This window comes from Cyanistes caeruleus, chromosome Z (genome assembly GCF_971803275.1).
Source record: "Cyanistes caeruleus chromosome Z, bCyaCae1.hap1.1, whole genome shotgun sequence".
NCBI classification, from domain to species: domain Eukaryota; kingdom Metazoa; phylum Chordata; class Aves; order Passeriformes; family Paridae; genus Cyanistes; species Cyanistes caeruleus.
Window position 1 is genome coordinate 68,668,291 of NC_141732.1, and position 24,068 is coordinate 68,692,358.

At 36.2% G+C, this 24,068-nt stretch overlaps 1 protein-coding gene across 4 annotated transcripts in view; it reads left to right on the top strand.

Annotated features, from left to right (window-relative positions):
* FYB1 (FYN binding protein 1) overlaps positions 1 to 22,665 on the top strand; it is a 59,711-nt gene extending 37,046 nt beyond the window's left edge. For 2 of the 4 annotated variants that reach the window (XM_086870131.1, XM_023944541.2), the window contains exons 6-20: positions 676 to 722; positions 2,063 to 2,180; positions 4,833 to 4,989; positions 7,796 to 7,940; positions 10,186 to 10,214; positions 11,381 to 11,450; positions 11,974 to 12,114; positions 12,776 to 12,807; positions 13,096 to 13,134; positions 13,847 to 13,913; positions 15,599 to 15,704; positions 15,993 to 16,155; positions 19,279 to 19,312; positions 20,427 to 20,458; positions 20,570 to 22,665. In XM_086870131.1, the coding sequence (XP_086726257.1) occupies positions 676 to 722; positions 2,063 to 2,180; positions 4,833 to 4,989; positions 7,796 to 7,940; positions 10,186 to 10,214; positions 11,381 to 11,450; positions 11,974 to 12,114; positions 12,776 to 12,807; positions 13,096 to 13,134; positions 13,847 to 13,913; positions 15,599 to 15,704; positions 15,993 to 16,155; positions 19,279 to 19,312; positions 20,427 to 20,458; positions 20,570 to 20,610 (1,221 nt within the window). In that variant the 3' untranslated portion in view covers positions 20,611 to 22,665. The remainder of the gene's footprint in view (positions 1 to 675; positions 723 to 2,062; positions 2,181 to 4,832; positions 4,990 to 7,795; positions 7,941 to 10,185; positions 10,215 to 11,380; positions 11,451 to 11,973; positions 12,115 to 12,775; positions 12,808 to 13,095; positions 13,135 to 13,846; positions 13,914 to 15,598; positions 15,705 to 15,992; positions 16,156 to 19,278; positions 19,313 to 20,426; positions 20,459 to 20,569) is intronic. The other 2 variants (XM_086870132.1, XM_086870133.1) reach the window with 1 other exon arrangement.
* Positions 22,666 to 24,068: the final 1,403 nt, after the last annotated feature.

Below are 24,068 nucleotides of genomic sequence, written 5' to 3' on the forward strand. Positions count from 1 at the left end.
TCACAGTAAGTTATAGAAGCAATTATTTGTTGTAAAGGATACAAATAAAATCAGGGAAGCAGAGTAAAATGGAACAAATGATCAAAGCTGCCTAGACACCAAAAATTGATTAAAGAACATGCAAAACTACACCTTCTTTTTATTTCCACTGACATTTAATTTCACTGGAATTTTCTAGAAATAACAGAAATAATTTCCCTGTTCCCTTCTAGTAATATAATATTTCAGTTAATCACAGATTTTTATCATTATATTTAAGTACCTGGCTATATAAGGACTAAGACAATTGAGTCCCATTGAGATCCTTAGCATTCCAGTTTAAATAGGGCTAACCCTGACACCTTCATCAGTAGGTAGGGTAATGAAATCATCAGCAATGATAAAGACTTTACAGGGCATACTTTGCAATTAAAACATCCACTTTGGATTAAACAATGTGCTCCTGTTATTCTAACAATCCAAAGCTTCATAGGTGTGGTATTGTAAAAAAAATAGCAGAAATAAAATAATAGTGCATTTGAATAATGGAGGAACTTGTTTTAGGATGAATAAAGGTATTTGCATTATGAGATAAATGTTTTTTATATCGTTTGTATGATGCATATATAGCAGATCAAGTTTCTTCATGTGTTTCCAATTCTACTTAGATCATTAAAAACTGATTATTTTTTCTAGGGCCAAGAAAGTGATGGAGAGATGTATGAAGACATTAATGACATTAGGTAATAATTCTGAACTCTAAAATCTATTGTATCTTTATTGCTGTCTTTTCTGATATGTGTATTTCACCTGGCACAAAAGTGTCATTCCACTGCAGTGTCTGACAGGGATTACTCTCTTCATTCACTTCACCTGGAGAAAGTCTGGCTGTTCACAGGTTGTTTCCCAGTTAGACCTGCTATGCCCTGGTGTGGAAAAACTCCTGAAATTAAATAATGTAGTTGTGATTGAGGTAACAGAACTCTGATTTCTGATCTAAGGAGTATATCTGAACCACTGGTTGGAATTACAGCCTAGGAGGAAGCTCAGCCCCAAGGTATTATGGTCCCAGACAGGTATTTTTTGGTGGGTTTTTTTTATTGCTATTCAATTAAATGTTCTTAGAACTCCTGTGAGAGGTTGGATTGACAATTTTCATTGTCTGAGTCAACTAGTATATCTACAGAGACAGAATACAAGTTCTGCTTGTTCTTCTTCTATTTAGACCTTTCCTTTGATGACTCTCCTGCCCCAGTAATGTCTAAACCTATGGGATTTATTTATGGGTATTACAATAACCAAAGGAAAATTCTAATTCTCTCTGAATAAGTAATTGATGAAGAATATTTCAGGTGTATAAAAATTTTCAGAAAACATTCCCTTTGATTTATAACCCAAGTGATCCTCATTTCAGACTTTTTTTTTTAGCAATTTGAGCCTATCTGTTTAGCAAAAATATAAAAAAAAGAAAAAAAGGGAGTCTCAGTCAGTTCTTCTGACTTCTATGGCTTCTAAAACATAGGCCTTCCAACCAAATGACAGAAATGGAGATGTAGTCCTAATTCTACCCCAGGTTCCCAGACCCCAGTATTTCCAGTACATGAGTCACTGCAGGCAGTGTACCCTGGTGTGAAGAAATGAGTACAGAAGATTGAGACATTTGTGAAGACTGCTGTAATAGGTTGTAATCAAGTTTAAAACACAATCCAGTGGCAGCTCAGGCTTCAATTCAGATTGCAACCACTAGTGGCCTGGGTAAATATTTAACAGCTGCATCCAGTGCAACACCTAGACTGCTGCCAGTTCACAAGCATGCTCAACAAAACCCAGAGACATTTGGACACACATGTGGAGCCAGATAACCTGTTCTGGTGTGTTGTCCTCATGAGGACAGGCACTTTAACTTACATATGTAAAAAAGGGCTGCTTTATCTGTTGTAGCTGCATTATGGTTTGGAATCTGTAGCTTTGATTTCACTTGGAGAAGTCTTTTTTCATCGCTTTCAGTTTTTTGTCAGCCTTGGGTAAGGTAGCTCTAAGGAAGATTTGCTTCAAACGTTGTGTCCTGGCAATGCACTTTCAGATCATCAAGGGGAAAAGAGAAGAAGTGGGACAAAGAAGACAAAAGAAGAAGGGACCAAGAGAAGAAAGAACAAAAGGAAAAAGAAAAGAAAGAGAATGAACTGAGGAAAAAGTTCAAAGTAAGTTTTTTATTTGGTAATGTGGATAAAGGTATGCAGGAAGCATTATATAGCATTGTCAAGTTCAAAATACACTTTTCACCTGGCTATGAAACTATTTGTTATGATAGGTAGTTAAAACACCTGCATAAATTCTGAATAAGGGGCTTTTTTTGTTTTGCATATGTTTGAATGCAAGCTCTGCACTGATCAGTGGCAGAGACTGTGTGCTTACACAGTTTTTATTCAATTACTTTCTCACCTTTTTTTCTATGTAAGAAAGCCTTAAAAATATCTGGTTTCACTTTTATGTTTCTAATAGTTTATTTCATTGGAATAGCATCAAAAGCCCTTAATAAAAGTGGGAATTGAATCCCATACACATAGCGTTACTTGCTTCACGGTACTCAGATACAAAATATTTAGCCCTTTAAAGATTTCGAAATTGTGTTGCAACACATTGCTCTTGTCTTGGTAGAAAGGGACTTATAATAAATTCCAGCCTAAATGAGGAGGAGGAAAATAAGACTTGTATAGGAGACCTACAGTCATTCTCTGGGGCTAAATGATGAGACAGTTCTTTCTCTTTTAAATAATTTTTGCATAGCTGGTGGTCTGCACGCTCTCACAGTTTACAAGTCTGCCAGTCAGTTTTTCTTAGCTAATGCCCATTCACAGTTCTCCATTGTGGTATTTCAGTGTCACTGTACACAGTGGGCAGCTTTGTTTTTCTTATTCCGCTCTGTACATAAAGGCATAATGATTCACATCATGGCCTTGGTCTGCTGTGGAGAGCCCAACATGAGTTAAGAAGCAAATATTAAAGGTACACATAGTTAATAACAGTGAGTTAGATGGTGTTTATTAGGCACCAAGTCTATTTCTTATACCACTCACAAGAAGAGTAGGCATTAGTGCACAGAAAGCTTTTAGCTTATAGACTGTGCTCCTGCAGCAATAAATGTATTTTATTGTTCTTAACCAAATATATTTTGGTATACATTTTCTTTCTCATTTATTGGCTACTTATACAGGATAGGTATTCCTGAGTTAGTCTGTAATTGGCAAGATTAATATGGCTCTGAAATACATATCTTAAAGTCACAAATACTAAATCCCAAAATGGCTTCTTCATAACATAACGTAAAGACCTCACAAAGTGAATACTGAACATCAATAAACAGCGTGATCATCTCTTTTGCGTATTTGCAAGATCATTTATGGAGTAGAATTGTAAACACAAAGCATTATGTGGCAGACTCATTAATATTAATATTTACTCATATGACTTGGGTCAGGAGTAGTGTGGCCAGCAGAATCAGTGACTGTCTGACTGTCCCCCTGTACTTGGCACTGGTGAGGCCACACTTCGAATCCCATGTCCAGTTTTGGGCCACTCACTCCAAGAAAGACACTGGAATGAGTCCAGAGAAGAGCAATGAAGCTGAGGAAGGGTCTGGAGCACAAGTCCTGTGAGGACCAGCTGAGGGAGCTGGGGGTGTTTATCCTGGAGAAAAGGAAGCTCAGGAGAGACCTTATCACTCTCTACAGCTGCCTGACAGGGAGCTGTAGCCAGGTGGGCATCGGTCTCTTCTCTCAAGTAACAAGGTATAGGAAAAGAAAGAGGAAATGGACTCAAGTTGTTATAGGGGATGTTTAGTTTAGATATTAGAAAAAAATTCTTCATGGAAAGGGTTGTAAAGGATTGGAAGAGGTGCCCAGTGAAGTGGTAGAATCACTATCCATGGAGGTATTTAAAACATGTGAGAATGTGGTGCTTGCAGACATGGTTTAGTTGAACTTGGTAGTGTTGCGTTGATGGTAGACACTTAATGGTCATTCAGTGACCTTAGACGTCTTTTCCAACCTAAAACATTCTATGATTCTATGGGTAGTTTTGCTGTAAATAAATCGAGACACCCATTGGAATTAAATACATCTGTTCTATGTACTCACCAAAGGTGTCATAGGCTAATTTGTTGATTTTAGTCTTAGCATTTCTGTGATTTTGCCAATCAGTTCTTCTCTTGCCATGCCATTCCCTTCTCTTTATCTCTGATTTTTAATTTAAACTGTATAATTGGGGCAGGAGGAAGCCTTTCTGTTTACTTGCTTACACTATTTTAAATGTCAATGAAACAAATAACTGTCATAGTAGAGATGGACAATGATACCTGCTCCTTCTTCCACCATCTTTATTGCCCACAGCTTATATTTATATGGTTAAAAGAAGGCACCATGTTTAATTCTAAATAGTTAGTCAGTTCATTGGTTGGTAATGGTGAGTCTACACGTCAATCAAACCTTTTCTCTCTAATGATGCTTCCATATTTGTCTCCTGGGTAAGGAACAATTTCTCACAGGTAAGACTCCTTCTTTCTCTTCACAGGTGCAATCAGCTCCCACAGGCACTGATGTGCAAACTGATTCTCATTGTTAAAATTCTCTTCTCACAGGAAATTATCAGGCTAGCTGTTGCTATACTTAGCTGAAGTAACAAGGCTAGTTGAAGTAAGAAGGCCTGAACCATGATTTTACATGGCCTTTCTTTCGTAAGGTTTAACCTATATGTGACAAATAACCATAATTGTTGTTGTTTTTATTTTTTTTTCTGAATGTCTGGGAAAAACCTCCATTTTTCCACATCTTTGGTATCTTCTGTTTCTTCTTCAGTTAACAGGACCCATTGAAGTACTTCATCAGGCACGAGCTTGCGTTGACCACAAGGGAGGGAAGAGTGAACTGACTGTCAAACAGGGGGATAAGATTGAAATCATTCGCCTCACAGACAACCCAGAAGGAAAGTGGCTGGGCAGGATAAAAGGATGCTGTGAGTTCTGTTTCTTCACTGTGCTCCTGAATGTTTTCACTGCATGACAGCAAACATGTGAGCATTATACAAAGGACTAACCCTACCATGGCTGAGTCACTGGCCACAATGTAAATAATTAGCCCAACTCACCCTTCTGTCCTCAGCTGCATGCAAGGCATCATAGCAAGGAGTTATTGCACAGCATAATGTGCCTGTCGGCACTGGAATAAGTTAGGCATAAATATATAATAATAAATAAATAAACAGTATGCTGGGACCTTCATTGACATACTGAGGGTTAATTCCCTGTCAGCAGCCTTCAAATACCATCAAAACTCAGCTCCCAGCAAGTAACAAGTATTGCATTTTTTCATGCCTTTGAAACATAATGTGGGTGCCCTTAAAATGAAAAAGAGAATATAAGGGCCTGTTTTTAGTGTTTTCTTGTTCCTATTCCTATGGAAAGTCTCTAACTGACTTCTAGATTTTATTTTCTCTGAAATCCAAGATGTTTCTCCTATTGTATAAATACCATCAGTGGACTTTGAGAATAAAGGCATTGATGATCTGGCTCCTGGGTTATGGTTGATCCATAAAATCAATCAAAATTATTAAAAGCATTTGTTTGATCTTTAGAGGGACTAAAATAACAATAGAATTAGTAACACAGTTCACATGTGTAAAATAGAGTTCTACAAAATTGTAGATTATACAAACTGAGCAGTTTGTAGTGATTGATAAATACAGATAATAAGGAACTGAGTGTGTCTCATACAAAAAGAATCTGAGAGAACTGGGTCTGTTCAGCCTGCTGAAAGGAAAATTAAGGGGTATCTTATAATTGTTCATAAATACCTTGTGGGGGAATGTAAAGAAAATGGAGCCAGGCTCTTTCCAGTTATCCAGTGACAGTACAAGCGGCAACAGCCACATACTGAAACACACGGGTTCAGTCTGAACAGCAGAAAACACTTTTTTTACTTTGAGTGTGACCAAGCAAGGGAAAAGGTTGCTCAAAGAGGTGGTGGAGTCTCCATCTGTGGAGATTCCAAAACCTGACACAGTCCTGACCAATTTGCTCTAAAGGAGGATCATGCTTGTTCAGAGGCATGTTTAGAGGCAAGTTCCAATAACAGCTTTTCGGTGATACCTTGAAGTTGTGAAAATAAGTGAATTACATGGATCATTTTGTATACAGAAAACCAAACTTTGGTGAGGGCTGGGAGAAAGGTATTTTCTAATGCATACGCAGTCAATTAATTAATTTTTCATTAATTAATTCTTGCATCAGCAAAACTTGAAGCTGTACAAGGCTTCTCATTGAAGTTTCAATATACAGACCAATTTGTTACACCAGTTCTTCAGCCTTCCATGTTCACAGGCCAGATCTGTGAAGAAGACATAACAAAAGAGGAAAATCAGTTCTTATCATTAAACTAAGAGGATAGATCAATGTCTTACATTTGAGAGGAAACACTAAGAACTGCAGTTGCTCAGAAGAAGGAGAGTGGTGAATTTTCCATTTTCAAAGAAATGCATGAGCATTTTTCCCCTTGGAGAAATCTATTTGTGCACTCTTCTCTGTAGGCAGTATGCCTGTCTAAAATTACCCTGAGGAGAGACAGAGTTTCTCATCTAGGGTTAACTGCTCTGGTCAATGCATCTACAATGTGTCTGCCAACCTGAAGAAAAACCAATGCACCTGATCCCCCAAATGACCTGTCAGGAACTTTGTCATGCCCTAAAATATGCCAGAAGTCTGCAGTGGTGTTACAAATGGATGTGGGAGTCTAGATAAGTCCTTGACGTTTGCCTAGGCCTCTGGCAGCAGGCAGTAGCTTTAGTAAGGTGGCCAGCACTCCAGTACCCTCTCTCATTTGCGAGTTCTTTAATAATGGCTGATTCGGTCTATTTTAGAATTAATTATTTATTCAATAGACATAAAACCAACAGACATAAGACTTAAAACAAACTAATACTACACAGGAATAAAAACAAAAAGAAAACTACTACTAGGCAAAAATGGAACAAGGTTAAAGGTACCTATTAAAGTTACATAGAATGAACAAATAATATAACTTATGGTTCGATGTATCTTACCATCCAATTGTTGGTGGGGCATTTGTTGGAGATCCTTTCCCTCAATCCCCAGGGAAGCAACCACAGAACCTGTGTCTGGACTCCAGGGAGAGGTCTTCAACACTTTGAGGATGTGTGTGTGAGGCTTGCTGTGTTATAACTTGTGTGTCTTTTATAGTTCATAAAACAGGGTCTCTTAGTCAAGAATATTTCTTTTATCTTTTCTCACATCATCTCTCTCGACTAAGATGTTGATTTGTAGCTGAGGCCTGAGCTCTTTTGGTGCCAGTGATGGCCCCCTTGTTGAGCCTTTTGGTCCAGGTTTTCTCTTTATGCATCAACTATTGGTGGTAGAGAAGAGCAGGGGGGTAGACTTTCTGCCACAAGTGGTCCCAAAGCCAGCTGAGAAAAGGACTCTGCCCCATGTTTCCTTCACAGAAAATTCTTCTGCTGTTGAAGAATTCTGACAAATAAAGTCATATATAAGTCATATATATATATAAAATAAGTCCTCAGCTTAAGGTTAACGTTAAGTTAACCTTAAGCTGAGGAGGGCTTAACACAGAGATCTGAGATAGATCTATTATTTGTATTTGTGTTGATAGATGAGGCTGCTTGGAATGAGACATTTCTTCGAAAGTTTTCAAAAATCATACAAAACAATTTAGTCACTGTTTCTGAACCTCTTGTTAAAAGGTTCATCCCTTTATCATGACCATTGAACTGCATGCTTTCTTTTATTTAGATGGATACATTAAAACAACCGTGGTGGAGATTGATTATGATTCTTTAAAAAGAAAACAAAAACCATCGACTAGAGCTGATGTGAAACATCCAGAGAGTGAACAAGAAACATATGATGATGTTGGAGAGCAGGACACTAGTAGCAGGTATGTATAAGGAATGCATGAAAAGAAACAAATGATTCACCTGGGTCAGCCTAGACAGGGGAAGTTTTACCACAAAGCCAACTCTCTTTACAAGGCAGATATTTATATAAGAAATCTTTAACTTTTGTATGTAGCTATTTAGACTGATGTGGTCAGAGGAGTTTAAATTAATTCTGGAATCCAGCATCTGTAAGCCCTCATACTTAGGAGGAACCCATACCATTGGAAGAGGACTTACTTCATTGAAATCCAAAAGAGAAAAACTGTAAGCATCACAGGATTACAAATCACCTGCAGGAAGTCCAGTTCTCTTCCCTCTCTCTCTGTCTTTACTTGCTCTGTCTTTTGGAGTCACATACTCCCTTTTCTAAGATGCAAGAACAAAATACTCTGAAAGCAATGGCAACATTCACGGCACGAGGGAACTCCTGATCACCCTCATTGCTCTCATGAGCCTTAGCACGAGTCTTTAGCTCTTCTGTTTTGACAAAAAGGAACTTCGGGAATCATGTCTAGGGTAACCCTTCAGAAAAGAGTATGGCTTTTTCATTCAACCCTGAAAACAAGGCCTCTCAAATTTCATGAGGTGGGTATGAGATATGCTTTTTCCATTTCATTTGAAACTTCTCTACAGCCCAGTCACCATGCATTTGCAGTGCAGTGCTGCATTGCAGATTCTCTACTTCTGTGTGTCATCTTTTTCATGTCAAATAGATCTGCCGCTAGAGAAGTGACATATCCAGCAGCAGGTCAGACTTGCTGGCAGGGAAATACCCTAGTGGTCTTGTCACAAGAGTCAAGACTATCACATAACCATGACAGTGGTCCTCATGTTACTAGACCTCAAAGGAAAGTTTGCTTCTTACATGTGATTCCACAAACCAGTCTCCATTAAATGTCCAGATGTGGAGAAAGAGAGCCTGGGATTCAGATAAGAGATCTGCATAAGGGTGTAAAGAATTTCAATATGTAGGACAATCATCTAAAGCACTCAGCCAATATACCTCCTTTTACTGCTTCCCATGAGGCTCTTTAGCTTGGAGGCCTGCCTGGAATAAAAGGACTGCAGCTAGCTGGCTGCTAGAACCTCCCCATGAGCTCCAGCAGCAGCAGGTGGAAAAGTCTGCCTTCAGGCTTGCAATTTTCATGCAACCAATATAGTTTTGTGTCTGATATTTTTCCAGGTTGTTCAGTACCAGTTTTCCTCCCTGCACATTGGTCTCATACCAATCATATTATGACCTAGCCATGAGAGTCACGTTAGTTGTTCTACGTTTAAAGTAATCTCAGCATTAGTTACTTCATTGCAGAGGTATCTTAGGCCAATTATTTTCAGTAGTACAAGCATTAAAATTAGTCACCTCAATGCAAAGAATTTAAGAAATGTATTGAATTCAAAAGCAAACAATTGCACTTACACTGTTGCATACTAAAATAACAATGTATTCCATTTAACTTTGAAGGATGAATGATTGGTTCAGATTCATTAAATCCTTTAAACTGTATTTTGGCATTTTTGTCTTCTCCAGTGATAAATAACACTCTGTTCAGTTCATGTGAATGAATTGTTGGAAGGTGTGATATATATCAAATGTTTTGAGAACACTGTAGGAATGCCATTCCAAAAAAAAACTCTTGACCAAATAGTTTCATCCCATTATCAGTAATATTGCTAATATTCCAAAATTAATAAATGACTAGGGGTGTTGTATTTCAGTATTTCTTGGCACAAGAGTTTAACAAATACCTTGTTTTGATGTATAATTTTAGGTAAGGCTTTGACCTGGGAATAATCTCAGCTACTATGAATCTCTCAGGCTTTTTTCAGCTACTGTTAGACCATTGGGCTAATATGGAATCCTTCCATATTGTTAGAAACATATATCCAGTGAAAGCTAGTCAAGCAATAAATTAACTTTTAAATTTGCCATATCATTTCAAGAAGATCACCTCATAAGGAATGAATCTAAAGGGTCTGGATCTACTCTTTTGTGCTCAGTCAGGTTATCAAGTCTCACTACATGATCACCTGAGAGCCCCTCCAACCCAAATTATCCTATGATCCAAAGGCATATTTCGTATTTTAATTTAAAGATATCAACAGGAATATAAAATACATTCTAAATATTTTTGCCAAGGCAAATTCATAATTAAGAATTGCAGAAGTGATGTGTGATCATGGTGGATTTTTTTTTTCTAAAGGATGACTGCTTTTCTCTAAAATGCCTTTTGTTTGCTTTTCCAGTCAATGTGGTGACCAAGATGGAGGCAGAAGTAAGTTCTACGTATATTTTTAGGGCGTGGTTGTTTGTATGTATTTCTTGCCCTCACATTCTGACTTCTGTAGCTTCCACATAATGCAGTAATTATCCATCAGCAAGTTAAATGTTAGCTAAAAGGCAGCAAGCAAGGAAGGGAAAGTTAAGCAAACTTAACTTCCCTACCACCTATGGGAACTTGGGTGAGACAGAATGTTTGTGTTCAGACAATGTGAATCAACAGCATGCCAGATGACCAAACTTTAATTTTTTACTTGTGTGTGAAGGCATATCATCCCACAAAACAGCACAGATGTAACTGGAGAAATATCAACATGAGCAAGAGGTTTTGTATGGGAGAAATCCAGTTCTGAAATAGCCAACCCTATTATCAATTAAATCTTTGTTTTGCTGACATAATGAAGGGGAATTTCAGTTACAGCAGCACGCTGGAGGCCCAACTGCAGCAGCTTCATGCAGTCAAGCTGACACATTCAAACCCTGTTTCCCCTTTGTTAGTGTATATATTTGTGTGGCATTCTCTGCTAATCCCAAGAGCACAGTTCATCTTCTCAGCTTCAAGTTTAGATACTGGTCATGGCAGAAGCATCCTCTGGCAGTACTGAATGGAGCTTCTGCCAGCTAAGCACAGATTTCAGTGCCTACTCTGAACAGAGTGCCTAGAATTGAATGTGCAAACCAAACTAACCCTGCACTGAAGGAGGTGGGACACAAAGGCCAAAGACCAAAATGGGAAGCTTACACTGCTCTTGTCTCTGACTTCCTTGGATGAAAACAAGATGTCACCTGCTGAGAGTGTTAGTCAGACATGTTCAGTCATCACTTAAGTCACACAAGAAAACTTAAAAGGCATCATAAGCTCTGGGCCAAAATCAGCCATTTAGAATTTCATTGACTACAGTGTAGAAGCATTTTTTTTTCAGTGTCTATGATCTTGTGATTGTCAGTGCCACATTTAAATGCTGTGGATGGCATTTAAACTGGGGTAAGTCTAACTTTGTGTTTCAATAAAGGGTCTGGGCTGGCTTACAGAAAGATTCAGTTTGCAAGAATATTGCATAAACTACACACATATCTGGTACGGTAAAGAAGTGTATAATGAATACCTTATTCAGCAGCACAAAATATACTTGCATTAATTCACTATTTGATCTCTTAAAGACACGTTCCCAGCTCCTCCTTCTGATCAAGACATTTATGATGGAATTGATGATGAAGATGCTATAGCTAGGTATGTTTTTATATTTTTGAAATACTTTGCTTCTTTGACAGAATGGTTTCAGTTTTCTGTGGTTTCGAATCAAACATAACAATTAGCAGATATAAGGATGATTAGCAAGTGGGTGTACATGACAATGGATCCATGAAGCCAGAGAAAAGGTTTCTTCAATCTTTTGAATAAGTTTTGTTCTGTAATTTTGATATGTCAGCAAAAGCAGTTTGCAATCACAAAAATCTCCTACTCTCCAGCTAGACAGAATAGGTCTGAAATGAAAATAACAAACTAAAATGCTGGGTTGCTGAGTAACAGCATGAAAACAGTTAGCCACTTGATTAATATCTGTACTACAAATACATCTCAGCAGCTACAAGTGGCCTAACATACATATTTCTAGTTTAGCATGTTAGCATTTGGGTAAGTGACTTCACTTTGGGAATTAATGATAATTATGTGCATCAATGGAGAATTTAACTGGGCCTTTTAAGAAGAATAATAAATTTTACATTGTGATAATCGCATGCATACTCCAAAGGTCTGCATCGCAGGATGAAGATAAGAATGGTATCTGGCCCTGGGGAATCTTGAAGAGGCTAAAGGTCAAAGATGACAAAAAGAAAAGTGTACGAGAAAAAACAGCCAAAGTCAATGAGGCAGAAGAAAATGACAATTTGTTGTAAGAATCTGTCAGGAAATCAAAATGCACATTTACTAATTCTAATAAAGCATTGATCACATGCTACTAACATGTCCTCACAACAGCCTAATGAACCATGCATCAAATCACAGCTCAGGATGATACTTTTCTGCAAAAACACCGAGCTTTCTTTTCACCCGCATAATTATTCTCTTAACAAGCTGTATTTGTTGCAAAAGTCTAGTAATCAAAATATACTGAATTCTTTTTTTGGTGAAAGGCACTAGAATTTTTGTGCCACTGGTCATGCAAATTTGCTGCATACTCAGTTATAATTTACTTTTCTCACCAGTATAATGTAGCTGAGATAAACTGGTAAATCTAGACCTGCTAATCAAAATTTTAGGAATAATATGCCAAACAGAAAAATGCAAAGATTGTCTTCTATTCACCATACCTAGAGAATAAATCAGCAGGTAGTGTTTTGGCCACATTCTTGGGTCATTTGGTTCTGAACCAGTTTACTTTAATTCAGTGATAAAAATATATTTAGTCCCTAAGTTTTGCTGGTGTCAGTGGCACTTCAAAATGTCTGGAGATTACTTGGAGCCCTTGTGTTGCAAGTTTTTTAAATTATTTAGGTTACAAAAAAGGCTATTAATGTGATATAAATACTTAATGAGCTTTTTTTTTCCTCCAGCATGTCTTCTTCAACAAAGCAGTCTGAAAAAGGTAATTAATAGCCTATTGTTCAGTCTCCATATTGATTCCTGATTCTTTTTCTGTATACATTGCTCTGTATCATGCTAGTCACAAAAATACATCCAAGGAAGGAAATAGGACTTCCTATTGCCTACCCAGTTCCAGTAAACAAATTTCAAATATTGTGACTGATCCAGCTGCACAGAAGGAGATACATACACATTGCATGTTCCCTGGTAAACAATTTAATGTATTTAATGTGATTTTTCTACCTGAGATTTACACTAATCCATTTTATTTGGCATTAAATATGAACAGATACACCTGGAAAGCAGCACTCATTGAAAGACATCAAAGGTAAAGAGAAATTATTTTTTCTGTTTTTACCACTTGCAGGGTGTTTGTCAAAGAACATATAAGCATCAGCTCAGATGAGGAACAAAAAGCAGGTTCTTAGAATTTTTGAGTCACTTCTGGAAGTGAGTTCTAAACCTTCTGTATCCTGCTGGCCATTGGAATTTTCTGGCCATTGGTTTGATGAATGGAACAATTGCTTCCCCTCTGCTGCTGAACATGTTTAAAAAAGTATTCTTGGGTTAAGAATGCTCTTCACTGCTTTGGCATTACAAGATGGCCTAAAAACTAACATATCCATGATTCTTATCCACTTCTAAACAATGTTGCATTGACCAGGGTGCTACAGAAGTTATTGAATGTGCATTAAAATCAAACGCAAAAAATATACATTAGTGCAATACTGTGAGAATTTGATTACTTAACATGAAAATTAAAGGCTGTCTCTTGTCCTAAAACTTGTTTCAGCTTCAGAGGATTAGAATTTCAGTGAATATCTGTCATTATTAATAAAGAATCTTAATCTGAAAAGTTTGGGTGGAGTTGCACAGGTTGTACAAAACAGAACCCAGAGTTACCATAGACAGTAAATGTCTACAGTACTTGCCATAATTTCTCATCAATTTAGCTGAAATGCCATACATTGTAACACAATGTATTCACTTCTCAACTTTCACATAATAATGTTTCACTCTTTTGAACACTATTGTTTCAGATTATGGAGACAATGTTTATGATGATGTAGACTCCTCAGACTTCCCGCCTCCACCCCCTGATATCAGGCAAGTGAAAATATTACTTCCCTGATTGGAAATCTAATACTGGGAGACATTTTTAAAGTATGTACTAAAAGCAGATTGATACTAATATCTGCTTTATTGGGTGTTGTCAGATTTTGTAATTCTCATAAACCTACTGCTGATAATGGCAGTAAAATTTTATTTCCTCCATTACAAATTGAAATAATAATTAGACTATATAATAAATAAGCCTTTTTTGCATGCCAACATATTCAGTCTCTGATGGAAAAGAGGTAAAAAATGATGCATGGCCTAAAGGAACTTATAATTATAGATTGTAGTTCTTTTTCTATCAAAATTTGGGGACTGTTAGGATGCTTTATCTCAGCTGCTACAGTATTTTAAGAGAAAAGGAGGTAGTGCCTGTATTTAAAGTATGAAACACATATTTGGAGATGTAGGTTCACCCTGAAAAACTTTTATCCTGAACAAGAAAAATATGGTCATCTCTGGAGCACAGTGTTATGGGCACAGTTGCATCTTTGAAGATAACTAAGACATGTCACATCCTGTGTCAGTGAAAGTGTCACTTTCTCCACTCAGAGGGAGTGACAGTACACTACAATAATGTAGTCTGGAAACATAAGAGAGAGATCTTTTTGGATTGTGTATCCAAAAGAAAAGAAGTGGTCCTTCTAAGCTAAATCTAAGATAGGTCACATACACACATCATCAATGGAAGTGTCATCCTCCCGAGATAAGCAAGGATCAAAAAGTAAAGTCAGACTTTACATTCCCAGGTGTGGGAACTGACAAGGGTCAAATAAGAGATTTTTAAGCTTCAGGCACTAGCTTGAGCCTGTATGAAACTAAGTCACACAACTTTCTCATTCTGGCCTGAGAAATCGTAAGGAGGAATCCAAACAGTCCTTGGAGAGGGAAAATAACCTTTGCAGGTGTTGTTTGTCGCCCTGTTGCTTTCTTGCAAGAAAGGATCAAGGGGTGTTGTTCCTAACTCTCCAATGATGGTGATGTGTTGTTTTAATGACCAATGAGAGTTTTACCTTTTCAGACCTTCTCAGAACTGTCTATAAAGGAAGATCAGGAAGAATAAAACTTTCTCTCTTTTGAACCAAGCTAGAGAGTTTGTTTTGTCACTTTTACCATTCCTAATACAGTGTGACACCCAGGTGTATCATCAGAAAGGGCAGTTAGGGCATGAAACTCTTCCATGCTCTTTGGCAAAAGTCAGTGCTACCAGGGATGTGCAAAAAAAACCCCAGAACTTGAAACAGATCATGTAACACAGATTCCCTGGTGTAGCAAAGTCTACGGGCACATAGGACTAGCACACACAAGGCTAAGATGTTCCAGCTGCCTCCACAGTGTGACACGTCATTCAGTTTATTACCCAAAGATGCACAGTCTTCACAAAAACTCCTCCTTACTGAGAGATTCTAAAGTGTCACAGCAGATAGATATTTAAAATTAATTTTTGATATTCACTTATGTGATGGATAAGATGGATAAGAGAGAAGTAGGAAAGACAGCCCCACTTTTTTATTCATTTTGAAATCAAATCTGTATTGTATTGTCAATATTGGTTTTTCAGAGCAACAAGAAAGTGTTAAAGACACGTGAAGGCAAATGCATTTTCACAGTAATTATCAGAAAGCATGCCAGTGCCTCTGATGTGTTGCTAATTTTGTTTTAACCTCTTTGTTTAGTTCATCAAAATCAGGAAGCTTTGGAAAACCTAAGTCAGATGAAAAGGATGTACAAAAGCTCAAGAAGATGGAAAAAGAAGAGAAAGAATTCAGAAAAAAGTTCAAAGTAAGTTTTGTTCAAAGTGTTTTCTTCACATAAAATATAAAAACAATTCTGCATGGTGTCTTCTAATTTGTTCCCTATAACTTGACTTTGAAAGGTAAAGTATTACCACATGTAAAAATAGTGATCTGAGCATCTCTAAGTCCAGATGGCAAGTGTGGGCACATACACATATTGTAACAAATACAAATATTTGTTAATTTCCAAAAATTTAGTAATAAATGGGAATATTAATGTAAAAACATTAATGGGTTTTAACTATGGTTTGGGGATTTTTTTTCTTCTTTTCAGTTTGACGGTGAAATAAAAGTTATTTACTCTACAACCACAGTCCAGGACTTGTCTCAGAAAAGATGGGGATATAAAGACTTACAAATTAAACCGGGGGAATCTCTTGACATTATTGAAAGTACAGATGATACTAAGGTCCTCTGCAGGAACAAAGAAGGAAAATGTAAGTTTTGTTAAAAAACTGTAGTACCTATCAAATTTTCAGAGAATGGTTGATTAGGACATGTAAAACCTCTCTTCCCTGGTTTACTGAGGTTTACCTTGCCTGGTTGTTGAAAAGAGGCAGATTGTTGTTATCTTATTACTGTGTTTTAATATTAGCTTGCCCTTAAAAAATCCAATACTTCCAATGGACAGGATATACTAATTATTAGAAAAAAATACCATTTTTGGGTAAAGTTTTTCTTTGCAGCCAGGATCAGTAGATGTTTCTGTTGCTCTGTCTCTCACACTTTGCCAAAAGGATTAGAGCTATGATAGCCCACTGAGTTTAGTAAAAGTAAAACCCTTACTGCACCTCTGGATAGCACTAGCCCATTGATTGCAGCCAGTAGAAAATCAATAACAATATTCTTACTTTGGATTGCAAGAAATACAGTTTAATCTTTTCAACAGGCTGGGGGGAACATTGCTTAGGAGTCTTTCCCCCAGCCCCCAGCTAATCCAAGGCATATGTCCTTGCTGGCATGTCTGCTTTTTCTGGGAGCGGCACGAGGCCTTTCACTGTTTCTTTGAAATCCTTGGCCAGGATTGGCAGAAATTTTTGAAATTTTGGAGAAGTCCAAAACCATTTCTAGATGGTTTCAATTTCTTAATGAGCTTCTGTTACAACACTTTCCAAACGTCCTAGTGAAAAATTACTTTGTGCTGGAACAGCCTACTTTCAAAGTAGCAGCATCCTCCTGCTCACCTTTCCTTTTTACCTCTGACCTATGTAGAAGACAGTCCAATGCTATAAACCTCTGAAGGGGATTCAGCCACCTTCCTTTTATTTTTTCCTTCCTGTACTCAACTGTTACAGTCTGGAGCACAGCCTTCTTCCTGGCAGGCCTGCAGGGCGAGGAAGAATTTCTTGCATAACAACACATATGTTTTTCAAAATATGGATTGCACTAGTAGAGGCACTTCCCAAAAAAAACAGCTTTCAAAGCCACATTTTTTGAATCAAGCTAATAACAAAGTAGAAAGTAGTTCATGTTGGCTGTTTTCCTCTCGTAGTCTTCAAAGCCTTTCAAATAATGACAGGAGCTACTGCTTTGCTATGCATAAAAGAGCAAAACAAATAAAAATATCCTCCCTGAAAGCCTCTGAATAGATCCCAGTCAATTTACAAATTAGTTAGAGAAGTTTGAATCCTACTTCAGTTAAATGCATGACAGTTTTGTTTATTTTCTCTAGTTGTTCCTATTTCCTCAGATCTTAAAGCTATGATTTTACCTTCTGATGGCCAGGTAGACAGAAAATCCACAACTAAAGATGGTTTTGTTATTTTCTTGCACATGAATTCTTTGATTTAATCATTAACTTATGAAGCACTTCCATAGTTTCAAGACTCTATCAACAGTTAAACAAAACCACAAATTATATTTCAATGTGTTCTCACCTTTTTAAGCTAGGGCTCCTGATCTTAGGAACATGTTCTGCTATGGCTTATTTTAAATGTTATGAAATTATTTGAAATGTCAAAAGTGAAACAAGGAACTGATTTTCATCTATCATCTCAAATTCCTTCTTGGTCTGAACACACACATTTTGAAATATACAAAAGCTTTCAATTCAGTTTTGTAGATTTTGCTTAATCAGTAGGATATAAATGGACTTCAGTGACCCAAAGTTTAAGTTTTGACCTCTCTGAGCTTCCTTTACTTTGTCAGTGAGCAGCTGGCACAATGTGTTCTAGCTTTCAGTGGTTGCTAAGTAATCAGCATGGAGCGTGCTGACCTGTTGGCTTCTTCCTTATTTGCAAGCACCATAAAAACTAATAAATTATTTAGAAACTGAAACCTTGGACATGTAACTTTAAATTAGTAAATCTGAAAGAGTGTGAGACCAGTAGGGGTTGTATCCCCCATGTATTTAAGGGCTAGGAATCATCAGAAGAACCTAGATAATGCTTTGTAATGGTAGAAGCACTGTCACATGCACATAACTTCCAAGAACACTGTGTTTGTATGCCATGGCTATGAGCAAAGAAACTTTGCTTTCACTTGAGAAAATTATATGAACAAGCAGAGAAGCTTAGATTAGCCAAATGATTTTAAATATTTCCTGGAGACTTCAGGAGTCATGGAAATTATTAGAGTGCCCTAAAAAGAATTTTGAAAAGACAATGTCTTTTAAAAATAAAATTAAAAAAAATCAATTTCCATGTCTTTATTCCAGAAAATTAAAACTGGGGAAAGATAACTGACCTAAGATATCCTGAATAGATACTCCTAATGATTAAAATAAGGAAATTTACACAGTAATTTCAAATACAAGATCATATTTATTCTTGAGAACCCTCCTAATTTCGTACCAGCTTGCTAGTGCTTACCTACAAACACGTACTTGCTGTTATGGCTCTCTCTTCCTTTGTATTCATTTTACCAGTTGACAAGTATTTCAGCAGATATGTTTCACCAAAGACAGGAAGTAATTTTCTGAAGGAAACTATATACATTAAAAAAGAATATGTGTAGTTTTATCTGATTTCATTAGTACACCACAGCGTATGGACTAATATAGTGATGCACCACAGTGATGGAATAATAATCAGCAGCTTTTCTAAGGTATTGCCATTATTATATCCATTATTGGTCTTATTAATGTTACAGTTAAAATTTTAAACAGTTACATGTTGTAACTTGTTTAATTGGTGTACACATCCTGAAATACATTTTTGTCCCTGTATGGAACCCTGAATATTCCTGTTACCTAGTATTACTACAAATATTATTATGTTGTTTTTATTACACTGTATTTTTGTGATATTGTTTGTGAACTGAACTATATTTTTTGTTAATAATTGTTGTTTCACACCCCTCTCATGCAACAAGGAAACTGAAATACAAGATATAACCTAATCTTGCATACCTATATTACCATTTAAGTAGGCAAATAAGAATAAGCAAAACATTGCTTATAGCAAGATCTTCATCAGCTAGATGTCCATTGTACATTGTTTTCCATCTATTATGTTTTTCATCTGAAGTGTATAAAAAACTGCATTTCATTAGTGCTAGCAACAGAGGTAATGATGAGTATTTCAATTTAACTTAAATACATCTATATTTCACTTTTACAGATGGCTATGTTCTGAGAAGCAATTTAGTTCAGAAGTAAGTATAAAGTGATCGTTTTTAAAAATTTGTTGTAACACTTCATTTTGTTCTAAATGGTCTGGTAAAAAAAAAAAAGTAATTATTTTAGTCTGTCATTCTAAACTTGCAAATTGAGTTATTTTTAAGGAGTTAGGGTTTGTCAAAAATCAATCACATACATCCATGCAGGAAATTTGCCAGAGCTTCATTCCTTGTTGCTTAACCATAAACGCTGGTTAAAGCATGAAAAATCACATAAATTAAGCATCATTGGTACTAGACTATTACTGAACAGCAAGTTGATGTTATTAGGTGTATTGAAGCCTTTTTCAAATATTTAACTAAAATGGACCAAATTTTCTTTAGGTTTGTTTATACTTCAGTGTTAGCAGGATAGAGATTTGGCTCAGTGTTGCTCCAAGTAATTGTATGGAGCTCAGCATTTTGGTTCAAATCCAAAACTCTTGTCAGACAAAGCGTCTCTATTTCCTTCAAGAGGTTTTTTATATTAGACCCTTAAATATCAAATCAGATGTCACTTTTGAAGTTGTCACATTTAGAATTTAGAGGCATTTAACACACATATGTTTGAATTATATATATAAACAGTCTTACTGTCTTCCATGGGCCTGTGCATGTATCTAAGTCACATGTTTGAAAATTTCTGTTCATGGAGCATGTATCTTTTATAGACATTACCTCAATTCATTACCTAAAAAGTAGTGCCTCCAAAACTATTATGCAATTGCTGAGAAACAAAATGAATTTCAAGGGCATACTGATTGTGTTTTTTAATTCAATTTTTCTCAGATCAATTTTTTTAAAAAAAATATTTAACTTCTTTTTGGAAATAACTCTATGAGAATGTCTATGCAGAAATGTAATAAATAAAACAGAATTTTAATAAAGCAACCCTTTCACGTTATAAAGAAATGTATCCAAGTCTACCCTTCCCTGAAAATACTTTGACTTCATCATCTTGCCTAACATTGTTTTTACCACAAAGGTGGTATTTTCCTAATTAGCAAGATAATTATTTGATAGACTGCCTGCACCATACTACTACTGTATTTTTTAATGCTTTTCTGATGTCTCAACTTTTAATATATTATTTGTCTTTTTTGACTTACAGTGATGGAGAGATTTATGATGATATTGGTGAGGGTATGTAGAACATTTGGAACAATACTTCATTTATATTTAATTACAATAAATATATCTTTGTGTTGAAGTACTACACAATATTAATAGTTTTGCATTTTATTTCCATTTCAGATTGCATCTATGATAACGACTCTGATGCTGAATTCCTTTGAAATAACAACTTCCTTGAAGATCAAACTCTGGTTTGGAAGCCCACTTACGAAAGCAAGAAGAGTCATAAATACTGATTGCAAGTTAATTGGTTGCTTTTTTAAATGTGCAATTAACCTTTTTTTGGGATTTCAGCCTTTTGTCCTCCAGTGCTTTGTACAAATTTGTATTCCCATTTATCTGAACATTTAAAATTCACGGAATATGCACTAAAGTTAGGGTTATAATTTTTCACTACCTTTCCACATTTCTGATCGTCCAGTGTAAAAACACTTTAATTATCTACTTCCAAAGAGGCCAGCTCACATCTGTGAAGGGTACTGAGAACAACAACCCCTGGTTTAGTAGCAGGTTTTACTCTGGATTTCACCTAAATACCAAAGACAGACACTCTGGGTAGGATAGTACTCCGAAAAAAAATGATGATAATATCCTGTTGTGAAAAGAAGAAATCTAAAGTGGGCATCAGAGAAGGCAATACATCATTGATCTGCCTTTCCAACTGCAATAGTGTTAGCTACACTGACATATGCAGCCATGTTCCATTCTTGCAAAAGTCTCTTTTTTTGTGTTGTACTAATGATAGAATATAATTCTGTAAAATTTATCTGAAGTCTACTTTAGAATATAGTATTCTACTTTATACAGTTGTGGTCTTCAAAATATACTTAGGACATTTAGGTTAAGATTTAATTTCTATTTAAAGATAAGTCACTAAGTCACTATAGTAATATAGGTTTTATAAGCTATAAACTGATGATAAACTGTTTGGAAATTACTTATAGAATAAATATATTGGTATATTTATCACTCTATTTTGATATTGCCCTTTTTTGCAAAATGCTATAGTTTAATACTAGATTTGAAAAGAGTACAGAAATCAAATATTTGCATGCTTATCCATTGTAGAAATAATATTTATTCCTAAAGTTCATTTTTGATGCTGTTGTCTGAATGACCAAGTAAAAGTAAAAGTCAACAGATAACTCATAATAATAAATATAACTTTACCCTTATATATCAGAAGTTACAGGAAATCAAAAGACATTTACAGTAATTTCCCAATAAAGGGGGTGAGGATGTGCAAAAAATGAAACTTCAGTTGCTTTTGCTGTAGTGCAAGTTAATCAAAAACCCGTAACAACTAATGTGGCTGTCTCAGTGTAAGCAGCTCCTTTTGATGATTGAGTCTCCTGTAATCCCAAAGGGAAGTCAGGTACATTGTGCAACACAGCAAGTATAGTTTATAAACATAAAAAATGTTGTCTCTGTTAAGTCAGTGACTTTTGGTTCCACCTTCAGTGGAGCTGAGATTCTATCTTATAAGTGTCTTTTATTGCTGCTTCAAAATACAGTAAATCTCAAAGGAGGTATAATGCAGTGGGGATATCAAACATAAAATTAAGAGATAGTAGCCTATAAGCTATTTTGTACTGTATGTAAAGTGACTCATAGTATACTGAAAAGCTATATGCAAACTCAACTTTCTATTTGCTATTTCTCTTATCTATTTGCTATTCAACCAGCATCAAATACCAATTTTATGTGTAAACATCAGCAGCAGCACCCAAATATAAAACATGACCATGCATATTAAGTGCGATGAATATGTCTGACTATTTGACTGTCACTGCTAATGAATTATTTATTTTTCAGTGGCATTCAAGAGGCTGTCTGCATTAAATTAGTCATATGCCAAAGAACTGAGTGAGGATGCAGGCAACTACACAACTACATAGTTTTCTCATTTTCTTAGTGTTAATGTGTGTAGGCACTGCAATTCTGTATCAATAATACTGACTAAATTTGCCACCTGATACATTAAATAATGAAAAATAATACATATATTAATGGCTAAAACTCTATGCATTGCTTGTTCAAATCAAATATGATGTGATTGCTGCAGGGTGTTAAAATGAATTTGTAAGTTATCACTAAGTGAAAAACTACTGGGATTATAACTTTTCACTTTTACCAATGTGGGATGCTTTTTTATATTCCTTCCAAATAAAAATATTTCTTCTGAATAAACTTTTTTTAAAAAATAAAAATAAAAATGTGGGTACATTTGTCAAAATAGAACAGCAGCTGAACAGTAACTTCTAAAAATTACCACTGAGCAGATAACAGAGTGAAAGTCAACTTTATTATTGTTGCAAAGGCTGCACAAATGTAACTTGGCATTTGTTAGTATTTGCTACCCAGAAAGTGAAATGTAAGCAGAAAATCTTCCAGACAGGAAAATCTATACTTAGGCAGTCTATATTCTAAGAGTTTCTCACCTGTAATTTATTCTAGTATCTTTTAAAAGACATAAAGAAAGAAAAGGAAAGCTTTTGATATTTTTCCACCTCTGAATTCAGTCTATAATCCTGCAGTATTTGGCTGTGCCTGCTGAAACAGTCAGCAGTGAAAACATCAAAATATTGACATAAAATTAGGTTTCAGCATGAATATCCTAGTTATGGTAAACAGAGCTGGTTTCTATCTGTGTTGTACCTCTGAGTTGTCCCAGTAAACAGGCTAAGCAAAACCAAAACTGGGAGGGCAAAAAAGACTTCTCTAATTCAGTAGCTTTATAACATTTCTCTGCTGTTACCACAGGCTCTGGACTGAAGGAATGCAGTTGATCTCCTGCACATTCCTGTGTAAGAGGTTTATATTCTCGATCCACATAATTGCAGATCCCCTGGCTACCCCTCCCAAAGTCGTAACAAAATTTCTTCTATGTGTGATCTCTTTGCATAATCCATTCTCAGTGGTAAAGCTCAGTACTTTACTAAGAGCAAGGAAACTCAGGGGTGGAATGTAGATTCTCTGTGTGAATTATAACACCCCTTACCACTACATTACTCTGCAGCAGACACTGTTGTAAGCACATGTGTGCACAGGGATGTGTGCATCTGTTGTGTGTGAGTATACTTAATGTATATATTAAGGCAAAGTCTGTGAAAACTCAAAATTGGATCCATAAAAGTGTACCTTTATGATTTCTGTACAGCAGCCCCAGACCATCCTGCATAGAGAAGCTTTTGCATGTAGTGAAAACAACTCAAATGGTAGGAGAGTTGATAGATGTGCTTGTATTTGCACAGCCTCTGTTCTGACTCCTCGTGTGGATTCATCATTTACTGTGTGCGCAGTCTATAATTACATGATGGCTCAGTATTTTTTTCCACAGGATCCCCGCCTCATTTAGTCCATGGGCTGGATGAGAACTAATAGAAAGGGCAGTTGTTCAGCCCTGCTCATTCAGTTTCTGGCCACTCCTTCATTTAGTGCAAATCTTTCCAAGCTTATGCTGCACCCAGAATTATTAGTTTCTCATGGCATTCATCACAATGATATCTCACATTTCCTTGAATAGGAATGGATTTATCTTGTGAGAGAGGAAAACATTTTATCCCCATTTTAATATATGAAAGGAAGGCACAAACAGAGAACAATTTGTGGCACATAT